Source organism: Tamandua tetradactyla, chromosome 4 (genome assembly GCF_023851605.1).
Source record: "Tamandua tetradactyla isolate mTamTet1 chromosome 4, mTamTet1.pri, whole genome shotgun sequence".
NCBI classification, from domain to species: domain Eukaryota; kingdom Metazoa; phylum Chordata; class Mammalia; order Pilosa; family Myrmecophagidae; genus Tamandua; species Tamandua tetradactyla.
In genome coordinates, this window is record NC_135330.1 from 102,518,095 (window position 1) to 102,536,469 (window position 18,375).

General features: G+C 36.5%; 1 protein-coding gene across 12 annotated transcripts in view; it reads left to right on the forward strand.

The window, feature by feature from the left end:
• Positions 1-6: 6 nt before the first annotated feature.
• Positions 7-18,375, forward strand: part of SUPT20H (SPT20 homolog, SAGA complex component) — a 46,930-nt gene continuing 28,561 nt past the window's right edge. For 3 of the 12 annotated variants that reach the window (XM_077158065.1, XM_077158070.1, XM_077158077.1), the window contains exons 1-8: positions 8-160; positions 908-1,004; positions 3,248-3,395; positions 12,204-12,239; positions 12,898-12,956; positions 13,235-13,301; positions 15,583-15,712; positions 16,701-16,804. In XM_077158065.1, coding sequence (XP_077014180.1) covers positions 3,387-3,395; positions 12,204-12,239; positions 12,898-12,956; positions 13,235-13,301; positions 15,583-15,712; positions 16,701-16,804 — 405 coding nt within the window. In that variant the 5' untranslated portion in view covers positions 8-160; positions 908-1,004; positions 3,248-3,386. Of the gene's footprint in view, positions 161-907; positions 1,005-3,247; positions 3,396-12,203; positions 12,240-12,897; positions 12,957-13,234; positions 13,302-15,582; positions 15,713-16,700; positions 16,805-18,375 lie in introns of those variants that run through there. The other 9 variants (XM_077158067.1, XM_077158071.1, XM_077158073.1 and 6 more) reach the window with 6 other exon arrangements.

Consider the following 18,375-nt stretch of genomic DNA (forward strand, 5'->3'; position numbering starts at 1 on the left):
GCTCCGCCCCTTCCGCCTAGGCCGACCGGCCCTCGCTGCTCCGCCCCTTCCGGCCGCGCCGGTCGGCGTTAGGAGTCGGGGGAGAGGCTGAGGAAAAGATCGTGGGGTAGCCGAGAGACGGGTCCGAGTTCGCACCTCGTTCCATCCCGTTGGCCGCAAGGTAGGTGGGTGGGTGGACGGTCGGGCGGTCGCGGTCCGGCCAGCTGCATTTCGTGGAGGCGGCGGCTCCCGGCGGGGCTGCGCGGCCTTCAGCACTGCGTGAGGCGTTGGGGATCGGAGGGGCGGGGGCTGCGCTGCCCGCCCGAGGGCGCTGCAGGCCGTGGTAGGTACTGGCGTGGGGGCGCTGCGTCCTGACGGTGGCGGTGGCCCAAGCCAGGAATTGCCCGTCCCCAGGGAGAAGGCGCTTGTCTTAAATGCTATGCTCTGCAAACCAGAAATCGGGGCCGACCTGAGAAGCCTGCGGGGGTCTGGGCTCTTTCTCCGCCGGCTGGTCCCGGAGCTTGAGACGGGTCCGCTTAGTGGAGGGCACGCTGAACGGGATGGAGGAGTCTGATCTTAGACTGTATCTTGGTCTCCCGGCTCACCCACCCTTGTGTGCAAGATCTGCTGAAGCCGGAGTTCTCCTTCCAGTTGGCTCAGAGAATAGAGGTCTTTAATTCTTTACTCCGAGCTTTTTCACTGTATCTTTCTGTTTTCATCACTTTGCTTTTCTATAAAGTAATTACTAAACAGTACTTTTCAGCATTGTGTCCAGGTTTGATCCAGGACTTTTATTGATGTAGATTGTCAAAAAGTGCATAAAAATCAATATTCTTCAAGTGATTTTCTTGTCATTTCCTAAATATTGTCATTTAATCCTTTTAATAGCATTGTTTTAATATGAGCATTTGTTGTTTTGCTTTCACAGTACTGTAAGATTGGCATTAAAGACGTGATTTTCACCAGACTTCAACAACGCACATACATTTTCTCTTCTTTTTGGACCTCTATCTTATACTACAATGGTAAGCTACAGCACATTATTTTACAATTTGTGTCATAGAAGGGTGTTAGAATGCTTTCTTCATCTCTGTAAAAATGTTTGTGTTATAGATAGAAACACCTTTATAAGCAGCCCAAATTATTCCAACTGGGAAATTACTCAACATCCACATGCAAAATCTTCTCTACAAGTATGGGGCTCATCTCTTAATTCATTATCATAATGTCCATTATCATAATGTCCAAGTCACATGGATAAGCCATCTGAGTGTCCTTACGTTTGCAAAATGTTAAAAAATATTTGATTATATGTACTTTATCATAGCTCAGATTTTAGGTAATATATAAAAGTATAATGGCTATAAATAAAAATAGATTTGGGGGGTCACAGGTTTCTCATTTTTTAAAAATTCCTCTTAGCTTTTTTTAAACTTAAAAATTAGCCTCTTTACTGCACATAGTATTTATGTTAAGCAGCATCAGGACAGGCCTTGAAATGTTTCTGTATATTGAGTTTGTCGTCTCATATAGTTGGATCTGGGTGTTAAGTTTTGCCTTAAAAAACTAAGGACTAACAAAAACTTACAATCCTAGTGTTTAGAGAGAAAGAAGTGAACTGATCAAAATGATGGGTTCTCTGCCTGATGTGCACAAATGACTAATTTTTGAGAACCTGGGGTTTCAGAGAAAGAGTTTATTGCTAAGGGTGAAGCAGGAGATCAGATGGCTGATCAGACTAAAAATCTGTCTCCTTGAAAAGCAGAGACACTGATAGTTGAATAGTATTAAAAGATGGGCAGATATTCGATAATGCGCACAATGGCTGGGGATGATGAGGTGATCTAATTATCGGACAAGTGCAGATTGATTATAAAATGGTGATAATGAGGTACTTATTTAATTTATAGGTTAAAGCTTAAGCTACTGCGCATGTCAGGTATGCTGGTTTTGGTTGGTTCCACCTCCATATAGCAAGATAGCATCGGAATTGGGGTTGGTTAGTTCTGAGCTGACCCAAGGCCCTTCAGTAGTAAACGTTAGGGACTGGCTGTCTTTGGTGATGATGAGACTCTAAAGTTGAAAAACAGGATAAAGTGGTATAAGGTGGGACTAGTCACAAGATTTTTACAGTCACAAGATAAAAGCAGTATGTTATACAATCATTATCAGAGATCAATGCAGGTGGATAACAGTTCAGTAATTTCAGGTATTTCCTTCCAGCAATTCTAATATACTAGAAGCAAAAGAAACAACTAATGATAATTCAGTAATCAGTTATTTGTTAAATCCTAGCTTCTCAGTTACATCTCCCTCTCCTGATTATTCTCTCAATCTTGAGCAATATTGGGGTGATACTGTTTTAGCTTCTTCATACTGAAAAGGGGTGTCAATATTTTGGGGTAGAGAAATGAACCTGGTTTTGTTGTTCTCAGACGTGTACTACTGGGTTTCAGGGCTTTTCTGGCAAAGGAACCTCCAGAATGCCCTTTTGACTCTCTGAAATCTCTTAGCCAGTGAGACTTTACTTTGTTTTGTGTCTTTTCCCCCTTTTGGTTGAGAAAGCCTTGCCAGTCTCATGCTGGTAGGACTGTATTCATCCCTGGGAGTCGTGTTCCAAGTTGCCAGGGAAATTTACACACCCTGAATGGCATCTCTCACTAGCAGGGAGATAGTAACTTAATTTGCAGAGACTGGCTTAGAAAGAGAGGCCACATCTGAACAATAAAAGAGGTTCTCTGGGGTGACTCTTAGGCATTAATTATAAGTAGGCTTAGCTTGTCATTACAGAAATATTTTCAGTAAGGGCAAGCCTCAGAATCGAAGTCTTGGCTCATTAAATGAGAAGTCCCTATTGCTTAACAGAATAGTGGAATTCTGTAGTGGGGAAGTTTATAGTTCTAATTTTTTTTCTCCAGTCCCTTAAGGGACTTTGCAAATATTTTTCATTTTCTGCCTCTGATACTCTCAAGTGCAGCAGGGCATTATATTAACCTGTATAGAATATCAAGATCTCATTCCCTATTCTAGGTTCCATATAATTCAGGTTGTTTAAATAAACTGACCTGACAGGTTAAATTAGATAATGTGCTACAGAAGATTTAAATTTTGGACAAAATAAAACATGTCTTCCCCTGGTCTCGCATAGAAGTGGAAGTCTGAAAATACAAACAGTATCATCGTGTATTCTGTATTCTGATTCATAGTTAGTCTTAACCAGATCAGCTTCATTCACATCTCTAACTGAAGTTTAACCTGCTTTTTTCAGCTTCTTTAGCACTTACTGTGTGGAGTAGTGCTGACTTTCAGAGCTGTGGAACCCTGATTTTGAATCTCAGGTGTCACAGAAACACCTAAAGTTTCCAGGAACTGCCAGGTTATACACAAAGAGCAAAGCACCTCTTCATATGATACAGGTTAAAACTCAAGAATAAGTGTGACTGCTGTAAGGACTTACAATTTAGGTCCTAATTTTCTTTTAAGCATTTTCTAAATGACGCTATTTTCAGGAAGAAAAACATTTGATGGTTGACTTATATTGGGGTCATTAATCACAAACCATAGTAGAAGTTTTGTCCTGTCTCAACTTTACACATTTACCAGGGTTGTGTTAATTAACAGGTGGAACATAATTTATATACTTGCCTTTTTTGTTGGAGATGAAGTTCTGACTTATAGCTGACCACATGTACTTTTAGAGAAGTATTAGAGCAAAGTAGTCTAACTGACAAGTAAATTTGTTTGTTTCCACGATCTGTAACATTCTTCTAGGAATAACTTAAACCATGGGTAACAACATCATACTATTTTCTACCATCACATAGATCAGTATAAGGATATACCATGGACAGTGAGAACATTGCCAAGTCTTGAAGAATTTTATACTGTCTCTGATTTATGAATAACATTTCCCCTATGCAGAGTTGGCTAACAGAAGGATAGAAAATCTCTTCTAGTAACTGTAAAACTTCCCAAACATTTCCTTTGTAATAGGTTAAAAATTTAGCATTTCGCTTTTACAAGATGAGTGAACAGATCCTTTGCGTTAATTTTCCTTTTAAAGTGGGAAGACTTGTGTTCTGCGATAAAGGATGATAAGATCAACTTAAACATCAAGAAGGATATTTTTATATAAAATTTGTCAAGATGGAATACACAGATGGTTAAGAAATCCTTTTTATAACTTTTCATTAAGAGCAGACCAACAATCTCTATTTTTTGAACAGAGAGAAACCTACCCCCCAGTTTTGTATGAATACACAGTTTGACACAAAAGCGCTTAATAGTGGGCATTGAGTAAAACAGACAGAATTCACTTTCACAAACTTTCTGCAACTTCCCATATCTATTCAGATCTTGTTTGACAGATTAAAACTAGCCACTTTACATTAGGACAAACCATACTCACTTAGACAAGCTTATCAAAATTAATCAGCACTGACTACAGTAGAATTTAGTTTCTGACACTTTCTACAGCTTTCCTGGATGTTCTACACATTCTCGAGGATAAAACCACACACTTTCTTTAACAATGCATCTTGTTTAAAAGGTTAGTTGATTCTGACTTTAAACATCGTGCAAAACATAATTATTTTTAAAATAAAGTTTGTCAAAATTATTAATCACAAACTTACATTTTTACCATCTAAAGATCTAATAGATATAATGCTAGTTTATTTGATTGGTAAACTTACCTAAATTTAGGGAGACTATACCTAAGTGAAATAAAATTGTATTTCGTTCAAAAATCATCATGAAAACAGGAATAGGACTAGACTTTGTCACTGCTTTTTTCAGCTGTATTTGCTTTTTATATTCCCTCTAGAGGCTTACAAAAATCTGTTTTCATAATATCCCAAAATTGTGAACCTCAATGGTATATTGACTATCCAGCTCTGGAAAATAATACCATAATTGTTTAATTTTTCCCAAACATAAATCCAGGAAAAATTTTCTTTTATCACTCAGGGACATTTTCTTTTACTTATTGAAATTCAGCAATTAGATCTTATTCAATTACTCCTATCCTAAGGCTATTTATGATTTAATAAGATTTGCTTACTACGATTACTGTTGCAAATCTATTAGTGGAAAAAAGATTTTAATTGGGGAATTCTGTCAGAAAACCTGGCCTATTCTGCGACATTTGTTCTGTGTTATTATGTCTAATTTCCAGCCCTGGTAGAAAGAATTTAAACCAAGCCCACACCTCTCCCGTCTTTCTGCACTCAACCTTTTCCCTATAGCTGCTTTAGCTGATTAATTCATATTTGGCCAAGGTTTAAGAGGCCCTGGAGGCAGGGATAGGTGAGAGAAAGAATGAGGCCTGGTATGTTGAACTTGGTTTTAAAAGTTTTAAATTAGAGCAGTGGGGTATAAGACCCCCTAATGTGGTACAGCTCTTCTGGAGGGCAGTATGGTGGTTCTGTAGGCAGCTATGATTGGGTTTGCCATATGATCTTGTTTGCTAGGTATATACCTAGAGGAACTGAGAATGGAAACATGAATGGATATTTGCACACTGGTATTTATGGTGGCATTGTTAGTGATCCACAATGGATGGAGATGGGCTAAGGGTTCAGTAACTGAGGAATGGAAGGAGAAACTGTGGTGTTTACATACAAGGGACTTCTTAGTGGCTGCAAGAAGGAATGAAGTTGTAAGACATGCAACTAGGTGAATGAACCTTAAGGACAATATGATGAATAAACTGTCAGAAACAGGCAAATACTATCATGCCTCATTCATACGAAATAACTATAATATACAAACTCAAAAGAATTGAACTTGAAAGCATAGTTTATCAGGTTGGGACCTATTTTAAAGGTTTTGAGAGTGTAAGCACTGACACCAGTCACATGTATTTAGAAGTTGAAACTAATATTTCTAAATTCTGAAATACTGAACTATTTGTATATAACCTGCTTGTTCCTTGAAGCTGCGGGTATTTATGTGATAGCTGAGACTCACAGGGCACTAAAGCTTTGAAAGTCAGCATTACCCCATTCAGCAACTGTTAAAAAGGCTGAAAAAGTGATTAGACTTTGTATAGAGATATAAGTTAAGCTGATCTAGATAGGAATAAGGTAAATCAGAATACTGGGTAAAGGATGATATGGCCCATATTTTCAAACTTCAACTTCTGTGTGAGACCACAGGGAGAGATGTTTAGTTGGTGCAAAATTTATTTTTGGAGTAGCACATTATCTAACTTAACTTGTATGGTCAGTTTACTTAACACCATAATTAAATGGAATCTTGAATAGGGTATGAGATCTTGTTGGTTTGTACAGGTTAGTGTTATGCCTCAGTATATCCCAGAGTAATTTTAGCAGATAATAAACAAGTATTTGCAGACTCCCCTTGGGGGACTGGGAAGAAAGGAGGAAATATTCAACTTCCCCATCTGGGAAATTACTGATATTCTCACAGACATGGGGACAACAATTTCAATAGGCTGAGCCCTCAATCTTGGGGCCCGCCCCTAGAATCTTATTCCTGCAAAGGAGAAGCTAAAACTACTTGTAATTATGCCTAAGAGTCCCCAGAGAATCTCTTTTGTTGTTCAGATGTGGCCTCTCTAAGCCAAATTAGCAGGTGAATTCACTGCCCTCCCTTCCTATGTGGGACATGACTCCTGGGCTGTACATCTCCTTGGCAACATGGGACTTGACTCCTGGGGATGAGCCAGAACCCAGATTTATGGGATTGAGAAAGCCTTCTTGACCAAAAGGGAAGAGAGAAATGAGACAAAATAAAGTCTCAGTGGCTAAGAGATTTCAGACAGTCTAGAGGTTATCCTTGAGGTTATTCTTAGATATTATGTAGATACTCTTTTTTAGTTTATGGTGTAGTGGAGTGGCTGGAGGGAAGTACCGGAAGCTGTTGAATTGTGTTGTAGTAGCCTTGATTTAGCTTTTACAGTGTGATTATGTGACTGTGAAAACCTTATGTCTAATGCTCCTTTTATTCAGGGTGTAGACAGATGAGGAAAAAAAATAAGGATAAATAAATAATAGGGGGAGATAAAGGGTAAGAATTGGGTAGATTGAAATACTAGTGGTCAGTGAGAGGGAGGGATAAGGGTATGGGATGTATGAGTTCTTTTTTGTTTTCTTTTTCTGGAGTGATGCAAATGTTCTAAAAATGATCATGGTGCAGGCAGGTCATGGTGGCTCAGCAGGCAGAGTTCTCGCCTGCCATACCAGAGACCTGGGTATGCTTCTGTTCTAGTTTGCTAGCTGCTTGAATGCATTATACCAGAAACAGAATGGCTTTTAAAAACGGGAATTTAATAAGTTGCTAGTTTACAGTTCTAAGGCCAAGAAAATGTCCCAGTTAAAACAAGTCTATAGAAATGTCCAATCTAAGGCATCCAGGGAAGGATACCTTGATTCAAGAAGACCAGGGAAGTTCAGGGTTTCTCTCTCAAGTGGAAGGGCACGTGGTGAACACAGTCAGAGTTTCTCTCTCATCTGGAAAGGCACATGGTGAGCATGGTCAGGGTTCCTTTCTCATCTGCAAGGGCACAGGGTGAACAGAGTCATCTGCTGACTTCTTCTCCAGGCTTCCTGTTTCATGAAGCTCCCCGGGAGGCATTTTCCTTCTTCAATCCAAAATGTTTCCTCTTTTATAGGACTTCAGAAACTAATCAAGATCCACCCAAATGGGTGGAGACATGCCTGTACCTAATCTAGCGTAACAACCACTCTTGATTAAATCACATCTCCAAGGAGATGCTCAAATTATAGTTTCAAACATGCAATACTGAAGAGGGATTAGAAGAAAGGGCTGCCTTTACAAAATGGAATTAGAATTAAAACATGGCTTTTCTAGGGTACATAACATCATTTCAAACCAGCACATTCCACACTCCTCTCAGTGCCTGCCCATGTAAAAAAAAGAAAAAAGAAAAAAGAGATCATGGCAAAGAATACACAACCATGTGATGATATTGTGAGCCATTGATAGTATAATATGATTGGACTGTATGTGTGTGGTATTTCTCTATAAAAATATTTTTTAAAAAAAGACCCCTAATGTGGCCTTATGGTTGATAAGTGTTCCTATGCTGTTCTTTTAATTGTTTTGAATTATTAGGCCTGTTTTGCCTAAAGCTGTGACTGGACAACTGGGAAAGTCTTTGCTGTTTCCAGAGGCTTCCCTCTGCTGCGTTCAGGAAATTTCAGAGGGTGGTTTCTTTCCAATGTCTGGGTTTGTATGCAGTAATTACAAATACCAATCTCTTGAACCCTGGTGCTAAGAGGTTTTTTTTTTTACTTTTTCTTTTGGACTTCAGAAGTCCTAATTTATTTCCATGTGAAAGTACTTACGTATCCTTAAGCAATTCAGATAGAGCTCTTTGAAAAATTTTTTCTTTTAATTCGTTACTACCATCCAGAGGTATGAAAATATACGATGAATAAGCAGACAGACACAAATAGAAAGTTAGTCACACAAAAAACAGAAACATAGAGTTATACTTCTGAGGGGGACAAATAAAGGATTGAATATACATGATTTCATCAAATTTCTGTTCTCTTTTGCAGAACAACTGTTAACTCTAATATAGTTTTCTTTTCTATAGAACCATCCTTAAGACCATTTCTCTCCTGATTCTAAATCATATTACGGTAGACTACGTTACAGAAATAAACTATTTTTTTAAATCATTATGTAGGCTCCTAATGAAAATTTTTCCAGTTTTTCAAAATACAGCCCAAAGTGCTGTATTCAGAAATGGTTTTAGAATCAGAATTTTCCATTTTGAAGAATTTCTGTGATCAATAACCAGTAAGAATACTTGAACAGTATAAATGTAATAACACATCAACTAACAAATTTAAACATAATACTTAACACTTTGTATTTAATTAACACAAATTAACAAATAGGCATTAAACACTAAAACTTACTATCCCAGTAGTTATCATATACTTACTTAATTTCAGTAAATACCAGTTGTTGGATTACTTATTCTCCAAGGGTGTACTCAAAAGAGACAAACTTAAGTCAAGGCCTCAAACCTCGTACAGAGTGGTACCCAGAAAATAAAAAGGTGTAGAGGTCAAACCAAAGGGGGATTGTTGTGAAAGTGGGACCGGGTCCTTAGACCCAGGTCCATGGAACTCAAATCTCAATGCTGGCTTCCTGACCCACTTTTACTGTGATGACTCACTCACCCAGTCAGATGTGTAGACTTGGAAGTGGGAATGATGTCTCTCTTTGAAGCTTTAAGGTATTGAGGGTCTGGAGTACTGGCAGAACAGAGAAGAACTTGGTTGCTGAACCTCTAGACTAAAAGAGTCTAGTGGCCACAAAGGCTCAATCACCATGCCTACCCATCCTGCCAGGGCTCCAGAACTTTGAGTACTTGTAAGCCTTGCTTCCTAAAAACATTTGTCCCTTCTGGGGTCACTAGTTTGCTACCAGTGAAAAGCAATTTTTCTTTGTACTGTGCCCTGTGAACTCAAATGACCAATTCTCGAGATCCAAGGGTTTCAAAGAGAGGAAGAGTTTATTGCTAAGTGCAAAGCAGGTAGCCTGTCAACCTAAAAACCTTTCTCCCCCAACCTCAGTAACTTTGATAGTTGATAGTATCGAAGATGGGCAGGTTTTAGATAATGAACACAGTGGCTGGAGATGATGAAGTTAGATATGATCTAATTATTGAACATGTGCAGATAGATTGATTATACATTTAGCTGTAGCGCTTATGTAAGAAAATGGTAACAAGAGACAGGTCTCTTACGGTTAAAATTCAAGTTACTGCGCATGCTGGTGTTGGTTGGATCCAGGTCCATCTAGCAAAATAGCCTTGGAAAATTGGGCTGTCTTTAGTGATCATAAGACTCTAAAATTGAAAAGCAGGTTAAGTGGGTACAAGTGGGGTTCAGTCACAGGGTTTTTGCAATCACAAGACAAAGGCTCTTTTGTTATACAGTCATTATTAAAGATCAAGGCAAGTGGATTATAGTTCAGTAATTTCAGATATTTCCTTCTGGCTGTTCTAATATAGTAGAAAGCAAAAAGAAATATCTATAGAATAAATTAGAAATCAGAATCATTTGTTAAATCCTAGCTTCTCAGTTACAGAAGCGTTTGACAGTGAGAATAAATGAACATCGACCACAATATTGAGTAGCCATTCATTCAGTTTAACCCCTACTTGAGAGATAAAACTCAGAAAATGTGCATATTCCTTCTGGTCTTCAAATCTTGTATATCTCCCCTCACCCCCAATTCTACTACAAAACAGTGGAGCAGATTTCTGACCCTATATATTGCATACACATACCCTTACCACTTTCCTCCTAAGTATTTGAAGGAGATGATGAATAAATGATGTTTAGTTTACATATGCAGTTCCATCTCACTAGACTTTTTGAAGTTTTAGTTTCAGAAGGCAAAATATTTATTTGAGGGAATTGTCCTATAGCATATATTTGATTAGATTTATTATCTTTTTTAATATATAAACTTATTTGAAGGTTTTTATGGCCAAAATAACCGAGAGCCTTATGTATTTGTCAAGAGTTTAAATCCAAAATTTTGTTTTCATGTTGAGAATAGGCTGTGCTCAAGGATCTTATATTGAATCTTGGTAACCAGTTTTCATTGTTAATCTATTCTTTATAAAAGGTTTCATTAATAAAGCAAATTGATATAAATTTATTTTAATTGAGCTTTTTTAAATGAGAAATTTCTATTTTTTGCTTATTACATTTAGATGACTGAGTTATCTTTGATTGCAGTCTAAAAAAGCCAGCTATTTTTGTAATCATTGATCTTAGGACTAAGGTGGCAGGGTCACTTTAACCTTCCTATGCATCTCTAAGAGATGCTTGTTTGTTTGTTTGTTTTTGCCTGTTGGCCCCACCCTCCTGGGATTTAGGTTGATGTTAGGAATTTTCCCCAGTGTAAGTTGGTACGTTGAGTCACTGGAGCCTGCAAAATAGAAGTATCTGGGGTCTTGGAAATTAAAAGTTCTATGCATTTGGGTGGAATGGAAAGATAACTAATTTTCTGAATGAATAATATAACTGTGTGGTGCTCAAATCACAAAACTAAAAAAAAGAAATAATTGGTATATTTGCTTAATCATGTTTAGAAAATCTTGTTTAGAAAAGTTTTTACAAAAGAAATCTTGACAAATCTGAAACACATCACTTATCTTTTTTTTTTTTTTTTTTTTTGCATGGGCAGGCTCCAGAAATCGAATCTGGGTCTCAGGAATGATAGGTGAAAATTCTGCCACTGAGCCACCAGTGCACTGCCCTTTTTTTTTTTTTTTTTTTTTTTTAATTTATCTTTCTATTTCTCTTTCTTGCCTTAAATTAAGGTTTGCTAGGAAATGAATGAAGGGTGGGAGTCTATTAACCAGATTTCAAACGTTACATTTAATTGTAATACATTATATTTCATCAATTCTAAGATGCATTCTTCTGTTTTTTTTTTCGGGAGAGGGGTGGGTTTCATGGTCTGGGAATCGAACCCGAGTCTCCTGCATGGAAGGCGGGCATTCTAACCACTGAACTACCCGTGCACCTTTAGATATATTCTTTTATAGTTTAGTATCAGTGAATTTCAAATGAGCCTACTCTGACAGTTTACAATTATAATTGGTATTGTTTTTTCTTTCTTAAAATAATGATGCATACTTATTGAGGAAATCTTAAATTTCATTGAAATGTAATACAGCCACCATTTATTGTGTTTCTGCTAAGCACTGAGCTAGAAACACTGTGTAGTAAGTGTTTTCCATATATTAGAAATTTACCAACCCACCCAACCTCTGTTTTCAGGACTCCGAGTAGAGAGGAGAGTTTATTTGCATTACCTTTATTTAGATTCTTCATGGCCAGAATATTTTCCTGGATGGTGTTCCTAGAATGTTGAAGAAATTTATGTATATATATATAATGGTGGTATTTACCATTTCAAACCTTCCTCTTTATTAGTCTCACAAGCACTGACCAGAGAAACACTTTGAGCATTTCTTACCAGCTCATTACCATAATCAGGTGCCTAAGACAGCTGTATTTTTATTTTGTAACATATCTTAAGCATACGGTGGGGTAGAGAAGCGATAAAGGAAAATATATGAGATCCATTTTGGAAAGTAGAACACATTTTAAGCACTTAATGAGAAAAGTTAAATGTACATTTGATTATTTGTCATGAAGATAACTAATCCTACCAAATACATTATTTACTTTTTGCAGCAACAAGCTTTGGAGCTGGCTCTGGATCGTGCAGAGGTGAGGTGCCACAAAGTTACATACTGAAATGAAATTGTCTTTAGTTGGCAAAGACTTGGTTTTAAGAGATTTTTTTATGTTACTTTCAAGGGAGTACATTAATTTTATTTCAGAACAAGTATGCAAATAATTTTTCTGTAAATATATAAAATATACTGGGTGATTTTGGGATCATCTGTTACTTGGAATCCTCAGATCATAATCCTGTGGGATTGAAATTTAAACAAGGACATAGAATTTCTAAGATAATGTTTTCCTGTTTTGATAAGTTTCTAAATATCCAGTTAAGTGGGGGGGGGCTCAAAAATGTAGAATTCTTGCAATTAGATGCACTAATTTAACACATTATGCAGATTCTAAATAGCCATAAATATATTGAGAGTATTTTTGATTTGTGAAATCACAGTTGTGAAGCTGTATGATTTTGTTTCTATAATAACAGTGAACTATTGGTTAAATTTTAGTGCAGTTTAAATAAGTATGTTTGTAACATATATCTAGAAGTTAAACAGTTTTTCTTATAAGGTATAATTTAACAAGATCCAGAGACAGAATGACTGAATATTCTTTTTAGCCTTACAGATTTTTTTTTTTTTACATTACATTGGTTTTCTCACTAAGCAGAAGCAAGCTGTTTTCATAAAGTTTTCTTTTTTAGTATGTCATTGAAAGTGCCCGACAGAGACCTCCCAAAAGAAAATACTTACCTAGTGGAAGGTATGACTGCTTAATTAACTGGTGACTTCTTAGATTCATTGAAATATGATAATGATAACCACAATTTATTGCATTCCTACTAGACCGAGATTCTTTTCATGTATTAGGAATTTCTTAGTTAATGTTAATTACCCCACCTACTCTATCCCCACCACCAATTTTCAGGAAACTGCAATAAGTTAAGGAAAAATTTAGGAGAAATTTAAAAGAACATTTATTTCAGGCTTTTTATATTAATGTTATTTTTATATTATTTTTGTTTTATTAATTTTTTTTAGAAAATCTATATTTCAAAAACTTTATGACTTATATATTGAAGAATGTGAAAAAGAACCTGAAGTTAAGGTAAATATAAATTTGTTATGGTTATTATTTTTGAAATATAGAGGAAGAGGGAAATTTGGAGGCCTTACTTTTGAAGCAGTTAATGATCTGTACTTTTATGAGTGCACTAATATTTTTTCCAGCCAGACTTCAGTTGGTTATGTAGCTGACCCAGAACCCTGGCCAATCTGGCTCCAGGCAGGAATCACCTAATTAGGTAGGAGAGGAAAAACAGTGTTGACGGAGTAACAGAGGGTCTCGATGGGAAGACTACAAGAAGCAGAGCCATAGCACATACTATCTTGGCTGCAGCTTCCCCCCAGAAATGACTTGTAGAGTTAGGAGAAAAGGAACCCATTTCTTCATAGTGATTTGCACTGGAAAGTTAAGGGTATTACAGGACATGTAAGAAATTCATGCATAGTAATTGTTTTGGTTTGCTAATGCTGCCAGAATGCATTATACCAGAAGTGAAACGGCTTTTACAAAGAAAATTTACTAAGTTACCAAGTTTACAGTTCTAAGGCCATTAAAAATGTCCAAACTAAAGCATCCAGGAAAAGCTACCTTGACTCAAGAAAGACTGATGGGTCCAGAACACCTCTGTCAGCTGGGAAGGCATTTGGCTGGTCTTTTGGCTTTTGGTTTCAGATTCTTTCTCCGGGAGTATTTTCTCTCTGCATCTCCAAATGTCTCTGTCTGTATTGGCTCTGAAGCTTTTTCCAAAATGTTTCCTTCTTAAAGGACTCCAGTAAGCAACCCATCTTGAATGGGCAGAAACACATCTCCACAGAAACCACCTGTAATCAGAAGGTCTCACTCACATTTGGGTGGATAACATGTCCATGGAAACAACTTAAAAGTTTCCACGTAAACAATGTATCTGCCCCCACAAGATTGGATTAGGAAAGAGAACATGGCTTTTCTTGGGTACATTATGATTTCAAACTAGCACAGTAATAAAAGGTGAATGTGGTCACAAACATGAGTTCATGGCCAGATTAATGCAATTCATTTTTATGTAGCATAAAGATAGGGGCAGTAGGAATGTAATAGAAATTGATTTCTTGGCATTTAATGGACCCTGGGGTTGGAAAGGACTTAATGGGCTCTATGAGCTTCTTTTGCCTTTAACACAAAAATGAATGCCATTTTACCATTTAGACAAAAAAGTAATGAAATTCTTGTAGCATCTAGCCTCCAAAATTATTAGGAAAATCGATTCTTAGGCTTACAAATAAATCTTGTGCTATGTTTTCCTTAAGTTTTGTCAGCTTTATTGAGGTACGTAATTACATGCAGTGAACTGCATAAGTGTAAGTATATAATTTATAAGTTTTAACATATATAAATCTATGAAATCAATAACACAATTGATACAAAAACATACCCTTATCTCAGAGCTAAGAGAGATTCATAAAGATCCCAAAGTTGGGTTGGCAAACCACTATCCACCAGCCAAATCTGAACCACTGCAGATTTTTATAAATGAAGGTTTATTGAAACCGAGCCACACCTTTTCACTTAGGAACTGTGTATGGCTGCTTTCATGGTACAGTGGTAGTATGTGTTTATATATAAGTATGTTATGATTTGTTATACATATAGGTAAATATAATACTCTAAACATTTTTTTTGAGATCCTCCAAAATGAAATGTTCTTTGGACTCAAATATCTTTCATTAGGAATTGATGAAAGGAATTGTTATATCTATAAATGGGTTTCATTTTTTAATTTTATGTATTTCTAAAATCGTTGATTTTGATGAATGTGCAAAAATTGTCTAAATTGTTTACTTCCTCTTAACCAGTTAGATATTGTTGGCTAATTTGAACCATTGAACTTAATTGGATCTCATTTATGCCATGTTTAAGAAATGTGCGCTTGTTAGAGAAGAACCAAAATAATGCCCCCAAATCTTCATTTATATTACTTACTATAAATTATATAGTATGCATGTTATATATATTTACATTTAATTGTTTTAAATGCTTTATTTTCATATTTTCTTTTTATATATTCACAATTACATATTTTATATTTAAGTGTTTTTATTGTTTTATGAACAGATTTTCTTTATGATATGACTTAATTTGCTTAAAATTTAGTAACATATTAAGATTAAGTTTACATAGTCCTCTACATGGTGGCTATAGCATTTGTAAATATTACCCATGTATTCTGAATCATAATCTAGAAGGAGCACTTAAAGAGTAATTCATGTGTGATTTTTTTGAATCATAACACTTTTTGTGATGATTGTAACTAGATTATGTTCGTGACCTCTGCCTCTTTTTAAAGCAGAAATTAAGAAGAAATGTGAACTTGTTAGAGAAGCTTGTTATGCAAGAGACATTGTCATGTTTAGTGGTCAACCTGTACCCAGGAAATGAGGGATATTCTCTGATGCTCAGGGGAAAAAATGGATCAGGTAAGACCCCTTAGAGAGCCACTGCTGCAGAAATACCTCTGCCAGGCAGGATGTGGTATTTTTAAAAATAGTTTCTTAGCTTGCCAACTAGATTATCCTTCAGGTCAGTGTTGACTTTGTGGTGAAAGCAGAATTTTGATTCCAGTTTGTCTTTTTAAGGTATGCTTTGTTTGAGTTTTAGAAACTATCTCAAGTATGATTATCCTTCCTGAATATGCATTTGAGAAGTATTCTAATTGAGAAGGATATAAAGTCAAATTGTAAAAGACATAATTTTTAAATGATTGCCAAGATTTTCTTTAGTGCTAATGCCATTTTATTTGACACTTTTAAGATAGTATAATGCTTTTGAAGGTATGCTTTCCTTCTGTTTTCTGTATACTCTGAGCCTGAAATCTTAAAAATTGCACAGTGTATTTTGAATAATTTTCACGTTAAAAATCTATTAATATGAATATGAAAACAGAGTTTTGCAATAAAAATAATCTTAGATTTCACCAAGGCCATGTTTAAATATTTGTTAGGATGATGATAATACTGTTCTGGGTTCTAGAAGGCATTCTCCTAATTAAAGATTTTTTGTGTTTGTAATTCATCATAAAATGTAACACCAAGAGAAATTTGTTCTACAAGTAATCGTTTTTCATATTCGGTACCAAATTTTCACTCATTTCCAAATCAGATTAAATAGTCTTCAGGGAACCTTCAGTTACCCCAGTGTTAGTTAGAATTTTATGTAATATGATTACTGTACTGTCTTTATTTTTCACATCTGAATTTAGCTTCGGCCACAGGCTAGATGTTTTTCCACGTGTTAATTCCCCCCCCCCCCCCCCATTTCTGGGCAAAATATGATAGTTTGTTGAGTCCTTTAGCAATATAAACACATTCTTGAGACTTAAAATGAAAAGTCATTTAGATTATGCAACTAGGCTTTTCTGTGAGCTTGATCATTTTCAGAAACTTTATTTTATGTTTTTAAATGAAGATTCTGAGACAATTCGACTGCCTTATGAAGAAGGAGAGTTGCTTGAATACTTGGATGCAGAAGAATTACCTCCTATTTTGGTTGATCTCTTGGAAAAATCTCAGGTGCAGGATTTTTATCTTTAAAATAGCTTTACATTTGTCACCTCTGTGGTATTAGTCTTTGCCAGTATTCTCAGCAGTTCTTAGAATATCAAATGAAACACTATACCTAACTGTATGGAAATTGATTTGTTCTGGGATATGGAACCTTTAAGCTATGCTAAAATATGTCAGATTGGGTTAGTGCATCAATTGGAAGTATTCCTGAAGCTACAACCAAGAAATTATGAAGTTGCTTTGAGTATGTTTGAAGACAGCTTTGAATATGTGTAAAGACGTAAGCTCTTCACCTGGGCCCTCAAACCCGGCCTTTTTACCTGTACTTCCCTTCATACTTAGTCTGGGGAATCACTTCCTTGCCCTGCTCTCCCCTTTTCTCTTATTTCCTCGGCTTAACCCCATCCCTACTGTGTACTTTACTGAGGAGGAAAACAAAAAGCAGTCAGAAATGACTTCTGTTTTACTGAGGACCAACCTCCATCACTCTCTCACCTTGGTCTACACTTTCTGTCTACCTTCCTGTTAAAATGGATCAAGTGTGTTGCTACGGCATCCCCTTATATTCTGCATCCTCCTCAGGGACTTGCAACTATAACTCCCTCTCTGGTTTCATCTATTTTTCCCTCTCACTAGGTAAAGAATACAAATATATTGTTTAAAAATTTAGCAAAATCTTCCCTTGACCCTGAATGTTTCTCCAGCTTCTGCTGTGTAATTCTGCTCATCTTGATGGCAGCATTACTCAGAGTTGTCTGTCATTGTCCCCTCTCCTTTCTTCCCTCCACCCGCTTCATTTTTTGCATTGTGATATCACCATTCTACAGAGGCTGCTCTTGTCAATGTCACTAGTTGTCCTCACGGCACCAAAAGTCACTGTTTTTTTCTCATCCTTAATTGGTCTTCTAGTAACATTCAGTGCAAATGATCACTTCTTCCTTGAAACACTCTTTTGGCTTCTGAGACATCACACTAGCTGGTTTTCCTTTTCCCTCTCTATTCCTTCAGTCTTCTTTTCTTTCATCTCTCTCCTACCCATAAGTGTGTGCAAGCTTTAGGATTCATTCCCCACTGTTTATTCTGTAGCAACACTCTCCATGGATGATCTCAACCAGTTTCATGGGTTTAAAAACATCATTTAATCCCTTGCTTGTATCTCTTGCTGTAACTGTTCTACCAGCTCCAAATATTTGTTTTCTTGTGTGCATAATAGGTTCCTCAAAACAGAACTGTTTATTTTACCTCCCAAATCATCAGCAGTCTCTCCAATCTAAAGAATGACACTACTCAGTTACTAGAGTTTATAACCAACCATTAAAACTACATTTTTAGTTCATCTCTTTCTCTCACCTTCCACATTGATGCCATCAGCTTTATTTTCAAAATATTAAGTTCTACTGCCACGGTTACCTTGTTGAACTTCCTGCTCTCATTTTAGAACCCTGAAAGTCAATTCTGCACAGACAGCTTTATTAAGTTTACCAAACAAAACCAGAAAAAGAAAAACAAAGTCCCCCACTTAAAGTTTTGCAATGTCCTCTCACTGTACAATGCCCCTGTGTTCCAGTTGTCTTTTT